Consider the following 14,442-nt stretch of genomic DNA (forward strand, 5'->3'; position numbering starts at 1 on the left):
CAGCTGAAACCTATATTACTAGAAAAATTCCTCTGAATATCATGACTGTATTTATATAAAGTAAAAAAAAAATTGATTTTGAATTCTAAAATAATAAAAATTTTATAGTCCTGCGAAACGATTAGTAAAATGAAACTGTAGCATACAGAAAACTATTGACTTGTGACTTAACCTGTTCACTTTTTACATGTACGTGAGGGTCCATGTACAGTGCATGTGACGCAATTTTCATCATCAGTGCACGCGTTCGAGTGAACTGTTCGCCTAACTGCAAAATTTTGAACGCAGGTTGTGCATGAGCCTACAGAAAAATGTAGTATGTAGCAGTGGCGGATCGTGACTGCTCTTCCGAGGAGCTTACATTCAAAATGTCATGTGTGTTGCTCGTGTTTTCAAAAAAATGTGTTTGTTGCGTCATGTGAACCATGTGCATTACTTGTTTTATCAAAATAAGTGCCTGCTGCACACGCGTCAAAACCATTTATGATAAAAGAGACGCTCACGTTCACAAAATACACACAAGACACTTTCTTAACAGTAAACTCTGATTACGCATGAGATAATGCGAGTATCTGGCAAACGTGATCGTCTCTTTTGTCATAAACCCTTTAGACGCGTCTGCAGCAGGCACTTATTTTGATAAGACACCTAATGCAGTCTCACTCGACAACCCGAACACATATTTTGAAATTACTAACCACACACATGACGGGCTACATACATACATACATCGTGTGCCCTCGAAAAAAGAAGTCATATGCCGCTACTGGTATGAAGCTTTGGAGATGCATTGGATTTAGGCGCAATGCACATGCCGGGGTTCCCACACCTTAGTTAACTTCAAATTAAAGGATCTTTCAAGGACTTTCCAGGTCCAATACCCTCAAATTCAAGGACTAAATGTGGGGACACATTTCAAGTGAGAGCAAGGTTACATTGTGTTACGTCTCAAGATACATTGTTACAGTTCCCTTTCGAGGGAACTCGCGCTGCGTCACTGTGGTGACACTTTGGGGACGCCTCCAGGGGTAAGTGCATCTGAATGTGTAAATCAAATTCAACCAATAGTGAAGCTTAACGACAAAGACAGGGTGAAGCGGGAGACAGGAAGTATATTGTTATCTGAAATATTGCAAAAGACGGCATTACAGGGACGCAGGAAGTATGGCAAGGAAGACACATCGTCTCATTCCCTTCTCAGGGAACATCAGTAACATATATAACCCGAGGCGTTTTCATTTTTCAAACACAAATAAACTATGCAAAAAAGCATTTTGGTATGAATCAACATTCGCATACAGAATATATAAGCATTTAAAGTGAACAGTTTAGCATGTGTGCTTAAAAGTCTAGAATTTTTATGATATCATCCTTTTTAACACTACACAGTGATAATATGGATTTTTTTCCAGAAAGCTTCTTGCATAAAATAGATTCGAGTACTTTCAAAGACCTGTATCTATGTATGTATATTTTCAACAACTTCTTGAATTATTTCCCCCAGATTCACAAACTTTTAAGGATTTCAAGGACCCGTGGGAACCCTGATAAATGTAAAGATGGCCTGTAACTGTAAAAACTTACCAGCACAGTCTACATTGATGAGGCTGACGGTGGCTGGGACGATAGAGGTGTCCAGCGAGTATAAATTCCCCATGGCTAGACGCACAATTTCAGCTTTCAGCCTCTCGGGCAGCAGGGACAGCAAGAAGATGGGCAGATATACGGCGTACCGAAGATGACAGAGCAAAGGGGTCATGAGCTTCCCCTGAGGGCTACAGGCCATGCGCTCGATGGTGGGGAACAGCATCACGGCCTTCAAAACCTAAGGACAAGCAAGGTCCCCATTAATATACATTTTTATCATTTTGGACCTTAAATGTGGGTCAGTCGTGAAAAAGCCAAAACTTTCGTCTCTCTGCTGTTTGGTCTAACTCAACAACACTTACACAGGCAATAAAAAGAAGAATAGCAGAAGATAACGTTACACCCAGAAATGCAACACACGATATTTATGACAGCACGGAGAGCGCTTCTAATCATAAAAAGATGACATATCTTAATTTCGACGCTTAAGAGTTATCAAGCTATGAAAAATGACATGAGCGCGGCCCCGCTGTTATGAAATCGATAAGAGAGAGAGGGAGAAAAAGGGAGGAGAGAGAAAGAGAGAGACTTTCAGAAACAGGAAACACCTGCCTCTGTTTGGCCATTGAGTAGAAGGCAGCTAGACTCATTCAGTGAGCATGACAGAGTAGATGTGCTTCATCTGTCTCGGCAATGCTTTGCAGTTCCAGCCAAGTATTTTTCAATGAAACTAAACAGTGCAATATCTTCGATTCTCTTGTGTAATATATGTGATGGCCAGCACAATTCTTTGTCAGCGGTGCCAAATGTAATCTATTCAGTATAAACCGCTAAACTTCAAACTCGGCTAGCGCTGGAATCCTGAAGGAGCAGCGGTTTCATCACGCCCGGCAACAGGCGAACAGGCAAAGTTCTGCTGCCGCCGGATTTATCATCTGAACAGGCCTTAAGGAATGAAAATAATACAAAAATTTATGACCGTCAGTGGAAAAAAATAGATCGAAAATCCAGAGTCCCATTACTGGAAGAGAAAATGTTTTCAGAATCAAGAGAAAATTTGAGTGATTTGTAGACAAAACCATCTGCAATGATGCTGGTGTTGTGGGTGGTTGTCAGGATGCTACTGTGCAGATGCTAAGAGAGTGGTCATTATCGCATTGGGGTACGTGGTTGGTTGCTTATTAACCAAAGTAACAAAAAATCTAAAGTCTGATCGCTTAGAAAAGTAACAGGAAATCTGTTCTGAACAAGCTTTGAAATATAGTACCCAATTATAGCACTTAAACATGGAAAAATTCAGATTTTCATGCCATGGCCCCTTTAAAACCATTTGGTTTTGCAAGTCATCAGAGGTGTATAATACTTAAGTATTTTAGTTACATTTTCCCAGCATCTGTGCTTTATCTGAGTGTTTGTCTTGGGAAAAAATTTAATTTTCTTTACCAAAAAAGGTTCACTACATTCTAAAGCATAGAATCATACTGTGTATTCATTATATATTGCATATTAAAATTGATTAAATGCCTAATTACATAAAAATTGTGTACTTTTACTTTCTTGAGTAAAAGTATGATTTTTTTTACTTAAGTAAAAGTACAAAAAATGACTTAAATTTTTTTTTATGTACTTAAATATTAAACTAAAACTTGAAATGATGAAATGTAGTGGAGTAAAAATTATAATAATATTTTTTGGAATGTATATTTTCCAAAGAAAAACACTAATAAAATACGAATAATTGAAAATTTACTTTTATGTAGAAAGTAAAAATACTTAAGTATTATACAACTCTGCAAGTCATGCAACCTCCTATTTTAAGTTTTTACCTTTGATAAGTTGATATAACTTGTCATAAAAACAAGTTAAAATTGTTTAACTTAAACCATTAAATTAAAGTAACTTATATAAATATGTTGTATAAATATATGTTGATTTTACAAAACTGCTGCACTTTTTTTACAGTTCACATCTTGATAGCGTAAGGGTGAAAAATAAACTGTACATTTTCATTTCTTGGTGAAATGTCCCTTTAAGACCTTACCTTACATACAGTAAATTATTTTCATACCCCACTGGCCAAAAGGTTTTTCCTTTTTAAGCATAAATCTTAACAAAATTCAATAAAGTTTATGCTTTGCTAGTTAAATCAACTAACCTCTGAAAACAACTGTTAAAATTAAACACAGTTAAATTAATTAAATATAACTTAAATAAATCTTTAATAAAAATTACTTATTTCTAAAGATTTTGATATTTTTTTCCTGAACAAATATGTGACCTTGCCTGTAAAACCCAGCTAAAGTCAGTTTTAATGATTTACTGTTTTCTACACAAAATAACACAAAGAACATTCTGTGAAAATATAACCTTGACATCTTTAATATTGACTGAGTAGGCCATGTCAAAGAATGACATCAATATGATATCAAACTTTGATGCTTCTAATCTCATAATTAAATTATGAGGCATTAGACTGAATTTCACAGACAGGGTCACAAATTATTTTTGCAGTGCACCCTCTCCCAAACCCAGTGTCAAAACACAGACACATAATGGTTTTGAAAGAGCGAGATACTGTAGAAAGAAAGATAGAGAGAAAGTTAAAGAAGTAGGAGTGTGTGTGTGTGTATGTGAAGCAGGTGATCTTTGATGTGTAAGTAATGCACTTGACAAGAAGCAGTTTCTCTTCCTGGAGGTCACAGGAATGTAGAAGAGAACACAGAACAATCTGACAGGTACTCTGGGAGTGGCTCTTTAATCAGAAAGACAGACAGCCACTCACACATGCATGCACGCTTTCACCTCTACAAGCTTCCTTTGCTAGTCTGCTATGGCCAGGAGGGGGGAAGGAGTGCTTTGCATCTGGTGATGGGGTGAAGAAAGTTTAAACGTCACAATCTGACTTCCACGGATCTGAGATGTGAGGGTGGATTGTGATAGCGGAGGAATGTTAATGATGCGCAGATCTACTGAAGCTTCAGACGGCATGACACTTCCTACAGCTGACGCAGAGCAAGCCTGCCTTCATCTTGTTCGACAAAAGCACTTACAGTAACTCGATGGTTAATGCAATGTCAGTCGAGAAGGTACTTAGCATTTAAGAACTCATATGTGACCCTGCCTGTGAAAACTGAAGTAATTTTTTGTGATTTAGTGTTTCTGCATAAAATCTTCATCTTGATATCTTTAATATTGAATAAGAAAAATCAATAACTTTCATGATTAATACTTAGCGTTCACAGACAGGGTCACATATTAATAAAAGAAATTCAAGTTTTTGTTTACTAAAAAAGAAACTAAATGGACAGTAAATTAGATTTGAGTTGAAATGATTTTGATATATGAGAAAAAGAAAACATGGAGTGATATGAAATTAGCACAATTATGCATGACATTGGTAGCATGGGACAACATTCAGTTATACAACTTAGCGGTCATTAGACAGAAATATCTGTCAGCAGAATGCAGCGATTAACCAATCAAAATCAAGCATTCCTGAGAGCCGTATAATAATTGATAAGAACATCGATATTGCGAGTGTTTCCCAGCCGTGTGAACGCATATCCAATGGGTTGGACGGGTCGTTCTGGGAGCTTTAAAATCCAGAGCTGTTGTGAGAGTAATTTGAGCCAGTGCCGTGTGCTGTAACGATTAAGCCCTTGTTTGGCTCATGACGTGACTATAATGATGTTTTATTTGAGTGAAGCATGAAATAAAGCCAATAACTTTACGACTGTCAAGCCGAACTTTGCTCCCCGGACACACGCCCACCCAGAATACCGCGACACGCTCGCCCACAACTTAACTCAGCCACCCACACACGTAAGTGCTCACTCCCGAGAAGATACAGAAACAATGTGTCAGAATAACATAGCATCACTCCACTGAGGAAAAATTTAAAACATTTTATTTGTTTTTCTCGTTCGTTTACATAACAGCCTTTTTTGGGGGGCCTGAAAATGCTAACTTTTAGTGTAACTTGTGTTTTAGAAAACATAAATGTTGTCTTCTCTGTGTAAATGACAAAAATGCAAATTCATTAAAACGGTGATGCACATTATATTATCGTTTGACATCGCCAACTACTGGCCTGGCATCCTTAATAAAGTGTTTTAGAGTCACAATGAAACGAAAGTAGCGATTGTCTCATTTTCCTCCGCCATTACGTATATCCAAATCAAAATGAGAGGAAAGGTAGGGCGGGACTTGAATTTGTCCATTGAAAATTGATTGGATAGTTGGATAGGTCATGTTGCGAACGGCTAATTGCTGCTTTCATTCCTCGGAAGTAAAGAGAGATAGTTTCGAAGAGCGGAGGAGCATTTTTGATTTAAGATTATAAGGGCACGTTAATTTTTTAAAAACTAGGAAGCTCACAGATAAGTAATTTGTAAAAAAAATACCACAATATGTTCCAAAAAAAAGTTTTAACTGCAATTTCATTGTGGCTTTAAAGTAGTGCTGGGCATAGATTAATCTTGATTAATCTCATACAAAATAAAAGTTATTTTTTGCATATATATTATAATAAATAATACATTTTTATATAAATTAAAAATGATATATAAATAAACATTTCTTGTATGTGTGTGTGTGTGTGTTTAAATATACATAGTATTTACACACAGCACAAACTCATATATAATGCAAAAAAAATATTTTATTTTGTATGAGATTAATCAAGATTAATCTATGCCCAGCACTACTTTAAAATCATTTAAAAGAGATGTGTGAATGGGATAATTTAACAACATTGTTATCTGTATGTGAAAAATGCAATGGAAAACCTTTTTTATTACGTTTTTAACGTTTTTTTTTTACATCACTGTCGTGAAAACGTACACAAACGCAAGACTCATTTTTACATTTAAACATTCTAAAGAGCACCTATTTCATTGCTAAAAAACTACGTTACGTTGTGTATTTGGTATAATAGAATGTGTTTGCATGGATTATGGTTAAAAAACACATTATTTTCCACATATCGTACATTTTTGTACCTCCAGATTTCAGTCTCTTCCTAAAACGCACAGATTTGAAAAGCTCTGTGTCCCTGATTGGCCAGCTAATCTGTACGTTGTGATTGGCCTGAATACCTCTGATGTCATCCGGAAATGTGACGCTCTTTACCATGTTTGAAAGATTCGGTTGCTAACAGGAGTTAACTTACAGGCTGCGAGTCCGAAGGGGGAGGAATTATGATAATGTCGGTCTTGTCTACATCACTAATCCAAGGAAGTAAATTTTTGCCTACAATCTGTGTGTTTGTTGTAGTCCAAGAAAAGAGATTTACGTTGGAGATGATAACTCGCGTCATCGTTTACGTTGGGGTTTGTACCTTTTGCATATCCTTAATATGTACTAATAGACGCCTAGGAAATGTAAAAACGTGAATTGAACAATAGGTGCTCTTTAAAGATTCACTTAAGAGGGATTTTCCAGCTGCCCTCTTTAGTGCTCCACCTCAGACTGAGGTGTTGGCCTGCAAAGGCCTTAAGGTTTCCAGTCCCTGCTGTGACTTTTGAGCCACACATCAAGCGTTCTTTCTAGACTGGCTTTTTTGAAAAATGGCACATGCAGTCTTCAGTGTCACTTCATAGCAACTTCCTAGCAAGGCATAGAGAAAGACATGGAAACTGCACTTATGACAGAAACAAACACTTATAGTAAACCCCTCCAGGTGTAGTAGATCACTAAACTCTTCCTCCGAGCTTGGAATTGCATTAGGAAAGTTTTCCAACCTACCTCATGCCGCACCTGGTCCGAAGCTGAATTTTGCAGGCATTCTCACCAGAAGTACACTACAGAAACCCCTACCATCATTTCTACCGACTTAACTGGTCCCCTTTTATCCAAAATAAATATCTAGTAACAGTTTGTGATTATCACACATCATATGTTACCAGGCATAATCGCCAGGTTGGCTTCCTGGCAGCCTGCAATCTGCAGCAAGACAGGAAATCTTTCTGTACTCCCGTGCATGTAATGGTCTTTGGGGCACGACATATCTAAATACAAAAAGTCACTTTAATGACCTGAAGAAAAAACATTTTTCATAGTTTATGTAAGGGGATTTCTGAAACGATGTCTTAAGTATGTGTCAAAATGCAACCAGCGAGTCTGATGTTCGGATTGGGAAAATTTAGGAAGGATAAACAGACCGGCTTGGTAGCTTGTATTAAAATCATAATTTAAAAAGTTTCCACAAGAGTGGATGAGGATTGTTTCCAAAAGTATCAGGACATATTTTTACAAAAATAATGATATAGATCTTTAACACTGCAAGCAAAGCAATGTCTAACAGCACCGGCCCATTAATAGAGCTTAAACCCATTTCCATTTGTTAGTAGGAAAACACGCCCCTTTGGTGAGGGGAATTACTAAAAAAAATGAGTGAGGAAGAAAGATCTGCGGATAAAAAATGCTTGAAAATAAAAATGATGAAAAGCACATCTTAGGAGCTGGAAAACCCCAGAGGGAGAAAGAAAATCGGGGTGTTACTTAATCTCCTGACCTTTTTATACGGCAAGCAAGTGTCTTATAATAATCCTGTCTCACTGCGCTTTCAGGCATTGCTAACTTTCATGCAGTGACCGTATATTGGCGCCGTGTTTTGCGATGCCAAACTTGCAAATCGCTGAGGTGGTTGAGGTTCTGTAGAAGGTGGTAGCCATTATTTATAGCGTTTACTGTGGTGAACCAGAAGAAAATCAGCAGATGGGCATTAAAACAAGGAATGAGTGAATAGTTGTTAGGGAGCTTATTTTATTCACTTGTTTAAAATAAGACGTTTAAGGGAGCAATTCTGAGCTGTAGAGAACATTTGCCGAAGGCGGTGATCTAAGTATGCCGGTGCTCAACGAAACTCAGTACCGCCAAATATGCAGTACCAAGAATTATTCAAACATCACTTTTCATGGGCTGCTGTTTGTTACTAGGCAACATCTTTGCATTATAGGGTTTTCAGCATTAACTTTTAAAAGATAAATGTAATTATTTGTACAAAAACAGGTTTTTATGTTTTTTTCTTAAAAAAAAAAATGTTACCCATCCTCAACAAACAAGTACATATTGCCTATTATATTGATGATATAAAAGTAAGTTAAAATAAATAAATACAAATAATACAAGTAAACCAAAATAATCATAAAGATAATATATAAAAATATACAGCCGTTTGGTTCCAAAACGCGCTAAACACCATTTCAAAAAAAATTGTTACCACCAAAATCAGTTTTGTATCAGGTCAGTATTAAAAAGTAAATTCTTAATTTTATGCAAAATCCGATATCCGCCTTGCTATTCTGTCATCTTTTCTCCCGTTTATCCCAAAACGCAATAAACGCCAGTCCTCCTTCTCTGCAGAATGCAATTAATCTGCTCAACAAATCACAGTGCACCATTCCACGCATTAGGGATGCTTAACGATTAATCGCAATTAATCTATAGCAGAATAAAAGTTTTTGTTTAAATGATAAATGTGTGTGAACTATATATAATACATTTGTATAAATAAATGCAGACGCATGTTTATATTTAAGAAATGTTTACATGTGTATATACATTTGTATATTTATGTATAATTTATATTATATATGAATACCTAATATATAAATATATTTTTTTCTTAAAATTATACATGCATGTGTGCATATTTATATATACATAATTATTATACACAGTTCACACACATATATGATGTAAACAAAAACTTTTATTCTGCTTTAGATTAATCGCGATTAATCGTTAAGCATCCCTACCACGCATTGTAAACAACAATGGCGGCACGTTAAATACACTTGGAATTCTAGTTTTTCTCATCTACTTTGTACTTCGTGATCAACAACTTGAACAAAAAACAAAATAATACTTTGATGGCATTGATAAACCTGTGGTGGTTTTCTGTGGCGGGGAAGAAATGTAAACGTCGGGCACTCGGGCGACAGAAAAATGCTGGCTGTTGATTGTTCTCATATGGCAGCATCAAGCTTCTGTCATGCTAACACATTGACCCCAGGGGATCTTATGAAACACTTTCCATTTATTTACTTGAAGTCAACGAAACTCGAGCAGGACCAAAACATTTTACAGCTGATCGCTGTCAAAAAAGTTGAGCAACGACGTCCCAAGGATGACCGCAGCAATGACAGTGTTCTTAATATGACAGTAAGTGTTTTGATAATTGCCATTAATGTTTATTTTTTTATCAGTGTATACCACTAGTCAACTAAATGAATATAACATGGCAAAGATGAATGCACATTTATATATTGATTCAATAGATTTATAGCATTTTGAAAAAAAAAACTTGTCATGGATTTATTGCATATTGCGGAAAAAATTATCAGTTTTTATAATAAATCTTTGAAAATCAAATTATGGATTAAAATTTTTAATGTTATTATAACATAAAGATGCTATGTAAAAGTTTAGATTTTTTTCTATTTTCTACTTTTTTTCCTATATTTTTTAAATGCAAACTACTGAAGTTAGTCACACCAATTTCACTGCATTTCATAGTGTGTTTAAACTTGAACAAACAAACAAAAACACAATTTTTCAAAGCATTATTAGATCAAATGATTTGCTTTTATCATATACTGTATATACCTTCAGCTCCGGGTCTCTCTTCATCATCTCCAGGATAATGTAGCAGCCGATCGAGTGACCAATCAGCAGCAGAGTTGTCTCTCGAGGCACATGCTTGCGAAGGAAGGTCAGCTTGTGTTCAATCTGTCCATCAAGCCCGAAAACATCCTCCCTCTCAGCCACAGATGCATCTTAAAACCACAACAGAAATAAAACAGAGTAAACCTCAAAACACTACATGACGGCCAAAACAGTCGCCGGATTGTTCATCTTGATGAATAAATGAATATATGCAAAGGTGCCTAATTTCATTGATTGGGGACCTCCGATTACAGTTCATGGAAATTGCGAAGGACCCAGCAGGCAGTCGAAATTGGTAATCGCACCCTGTGAGAAGTTTTCTTTCAACATCTTGTTCTTCATTATTTCTTTGGAAAGGAGTAAGATTACGCTCTATTGAACAATTCCGGTAACTGGAGATCCTGATAGCGCTTGGCAGACTTTGATATTAACCGCTTTCTGAATTCAGCACCGCTAACCTATGAAAAGAGTAAGAGGCGCAGAGACAAAAGAAAGAAGAAAGGACAGAGAAGAAGCTGGTCTGTGGTTGGGTGAGACTGAGACATGTATCACTGTGATGAGTTATGAGAGCCGAACGGTTGATGATGAGACACTGGGAGATGGGAGTACCAGAAGGGAGAGAGAAATAATTCATATTAGCTTCAAGACATAAATAGACGAAGAGCTCCTTCATGAGACGTTTCACGATATATGGTTTCTGGAGAGCACTGCATCCTCTCTCCTCTTACTAAAATAATAGAGATATCCCAGCTGACATGCCTGCACATGGCTAATTACTTAGACCTGTTTTATAATGAGAAGCGCTGGAATAAAAATCACTGCGAGTGTGAAATAAATCCTGAGGGTCTCTTAAGTTATCTGGAATTGGATTGTTGTTGAAAGACTAATGAACATATTCTGAATCAGTGACAACTGTCAAGTGTTTCATAGTTTTGAATGAAAGAAACAATACACCCAAAAATTTTAATTAGTCATCATTTATTTGCGTTCATGTCATTCCAAATCTTTTATGGGGGGTTGGAACTGTGTGTATATATGGAGGAATGCCTAAAACTTCACTATACTGTTCAGTTTCAATCTGTTCCTGACTAAGAGCTTTCACATGGCTTCAGAAGATTTGGAAAAGAGTGCACGAGTTGTACAAGACCCCACAAAAAAGCCATCCTAACACAATTCACTTTAACAACAAAGTGAACGTTTTTAAAGAGTCTGACACCTCCAAAATACCTTTAAGAAGACCTATTAAGGGGGAAAGGATGGATATAGGAGCAGGAAGGAGACCAGTAAGATAAAAAGAGAGCATATGACTTTACAGACAGATGCAGGAAAGATTAAAAGAAAGCCAAAGGAAGAGGAACCAATGAAAATCGTTTAAGATTTTAAAGATGCAGTGTGTACATTTTAGCGGCATCTAGTGTTGAGGATGCGAGTTGCAACAAACGGCTTAAGGGCGATTTATAGTCGTGCGTAGGTGCTACGGCGTAGGCTATCCGTAGCCTGTGCGTAGCTCTGCGTAGCCTGACGCGCACCTCACAAAATTCCTAACAGCGCGTCGGCTCTACGCGGACCGCAAGCTCTGTGATTGGTCCACCAGAACCCCTCCCGTCAGGTAAAAAAACTGCGTCATAGGTATTTCCGGTTGAGACGGTGAAAACAAACATGAGCCAAGTTGAGGAGTGATTTAACTCAAACTGCAACATAAGTCGCTGTTTATTTACTTCCATCATTGCTGGTCTTCTCAAATTATACACAACAAGTTGCTATTTCTTCTTCGTTTGTGAGTTAACTTGCTTAGCTTCTTCTTCTCTGACGACTTCTGCTGCTACTGTGGTTACACGCGTGATTACTGCCAACCAGCGGTTTTGCGTGTGTTTGCACGTCGACGCGGACGGCGATGCACAAGTATAAATGAAAACCGACGCGGAACCTACGCCGTAGCTGCTACGCCGTAGGACCTACGCACGACTATAAATCGCCCTTTAGTCCACTGCTCACCCCTCGCTTTTGAAACACATAGACAAGCTATGGTAGCCGCCACCAGACAAAAATGTCATCGGAGGAGACAACTTAGTAAAAAAATGTGTTCGTTAAAGGAACAGTATGTAGGATTGTGGCCAAAACTGGTATTGCAATAACAAAACTTGTGGCTTAAACTGGTACTGCAATCACACAGCTGGTGGCCAATACACAAAATGGCAACATAAACATCAGTTGAGGGCTGCAACTCCACTTTTTAAATGACAATATCCTGGCCAGACCTGTTGTGAGTGATAAAAGTATTTGAAATGAAAATGATTTCTTAATGTCTAGTGACATATAAGGGCCATTTTATGATTAATTGATATACATTTCTTACGTACTGTTCCTTTCGTAAGGGCTTCGGTAAAAAAATGGCGGCACAAAATGGCGACTTCCATGTAAGGGTGTATGTAGATAAAAAGGTCTTGTTCTAGGGTAATAAACACATAATGGTTAATTATGAAAGGTCTTTACACACCCCTGATAATATAGTTTTGTATATTATTTTGCATTTCTGTCAAGAGATCCTTCTAAAAATGACACACTGCACCTTTAACATTAAATAATTTTCATTGCATAAAATACCAGTGGATGTACATAGATGATAACGGTACAAACACTTCTCATTTACTTTAAATGGGTGATGTCATGCGTTGCCAAACTGAATTGTGGATCCGTCTGGAGCTATAAAAATGTACGATATGTGGAAAATAAGGTGTTTTTACCCATAAACCACGCAAACACATTGTATTATATCAAATACACAAAATAAAGTTTTTTTAGCAATGAAATAGATGCTCTTTAAAGGCTCTCTAAGCGAATCTGCGAGACGTTAGTTATTGTTGACGTTTGAAACTGTTTTCAAACAGACGGAGCGTAGCTAACTCTTCCCCCTCCCCCTCCCTTCCGTGCTTTCATGAACGCACCCAACCCCCACCCCCAAATCCTTTTTGTCGTTTATTGGCTGGAATACTTTGTTTTGTTTTGTGATGCTAGGTTTGGCCACTTGTTGATATTGCCGTTTGTGAAGCCTGGGCTGTCTACAGAGATCGCGTTTTTTTACAGTTTGATCAGCGGACAGGCAGCAAGCAGATGGTGAGGAGATGTTTCCAGTATGTAACAAAAAATGTTTTATGGTCTAAAACGCTTCAATTCGCTTAGAGCACCTTTAATATACCATTGCACTTGATTTAAAAGAAAGAAAATCTAACTTGATTGTACAGTTCATTCCTTAAGTTTAGTTACAAATCCTAGTTTTATTTTCCAAATTTCACTGCAGGGAATTTTCAGAAAAAATTTGTCAAAAATGGTCCCTAGCTGTCCCTGGGCAGTACCCTTTCAAAAATTCACATTTGCACCTAAAAAGTTCATATTCGTATCTCAGAGATGAGTGTTGGTAACAAAAAGTGGATTTTAGTACCTGAGAGGTAAACATTGGTACCAAATGTATACACTCACCTAAAGGATTATTAGGAACACCTGTTCAATTTCTCATTAATGCAATTATCTAACTATCACATGGCAGTTGCTTCAATGCATTTAGGGGTGTGGTCCTGGTCAAGACAATCTCCTGAACTCCAAACTTAATGTCAGAATGGGAAAGAAAGATGATTTAAGCGGTTTTGAGTGTGGCATGGTTGTTGGTGCCAGACGGGCCGGTCTAAATATTTCACATCTTATAATCTGCTCAGTTACTGGGATTTTCACGCACAATCATTTCTAGGGTTTACAAAGAATGATGAAAAGGGAAAAACATCCAGTATGCGGAAGTCCTGTGGGCGAAAATGCCTTGTTGATGCTAGAGGTCAAAGGAGAATGGGCCGACTGATTCAAACTGATAGAAGAGCAACTTTGACTGAAATAATCACTCGTTACAACTGAGGTATGCAGCAAAGCATTTGTGAAGCCACAACACGCACAACATTGAGGCGGATGGGCTACAACAGCAGAAGACCACAACGGGTACCACTCATCTCCACTACAAATAGGAAAAAGAGGCTACAATTTGCACAATCTCACCAAAATTGGACAGTTGAAGACTGAAAAAAATGTTGCCTGAAAAAAATGTTGCCTTGTCTGATGAGTCTCGATTTCTGTTGAGACATTCAAATGGTTGAGTCAGAATTTGGCGTAAACAGAATGAGAACATGGATCCATCATGTCTTG

At 37.3% G+C, this 14,442-nt stretch overlaps 1 protein-coding gene across 1 annotated transcript in view; it reads right to left on the reverse strand.

The window, feature by feature from the left end:
* The window catches only part of ldah (lipid droplet associated hydrolase), a 63,206-nt gene that overhangs the window by 22,942 nt on the left and 25,822 nt on the right, over positions 1-14,442 (reverse strand). Inside the window, exons 4-5 of the mRNA XM_065288342.2 lie at positions 10,198-10,367; positions 1,585-1,825 (exon numbers count right to left, since the gene is read on the reverse strand). Of these exons, the coding sequence (XP_065144414.2) occupies positions 1,585-1,825; positions 10,198-10,367 (411 nt within the window). The remainder of the gene's footprint in view (positions 1-1,584; positions 1,826-10,197; positions 10,368-14,442) is intronic.

Source organism: Paramisgurnus dabryanus, chromosome 17, assembly GCF_030506205.2.
Source record: "Paramisgurnus dabryanus chromosome 17, PD_genome_1.1, whole genome shotgun sequence".
Taxonomy (NCBI): Eukaryota; Metazoa; Chordata; class Actinopteri; order Cypriniformes; family Cobitidae; genus Paramisgurnus; species Paramisgurnus dabryanus.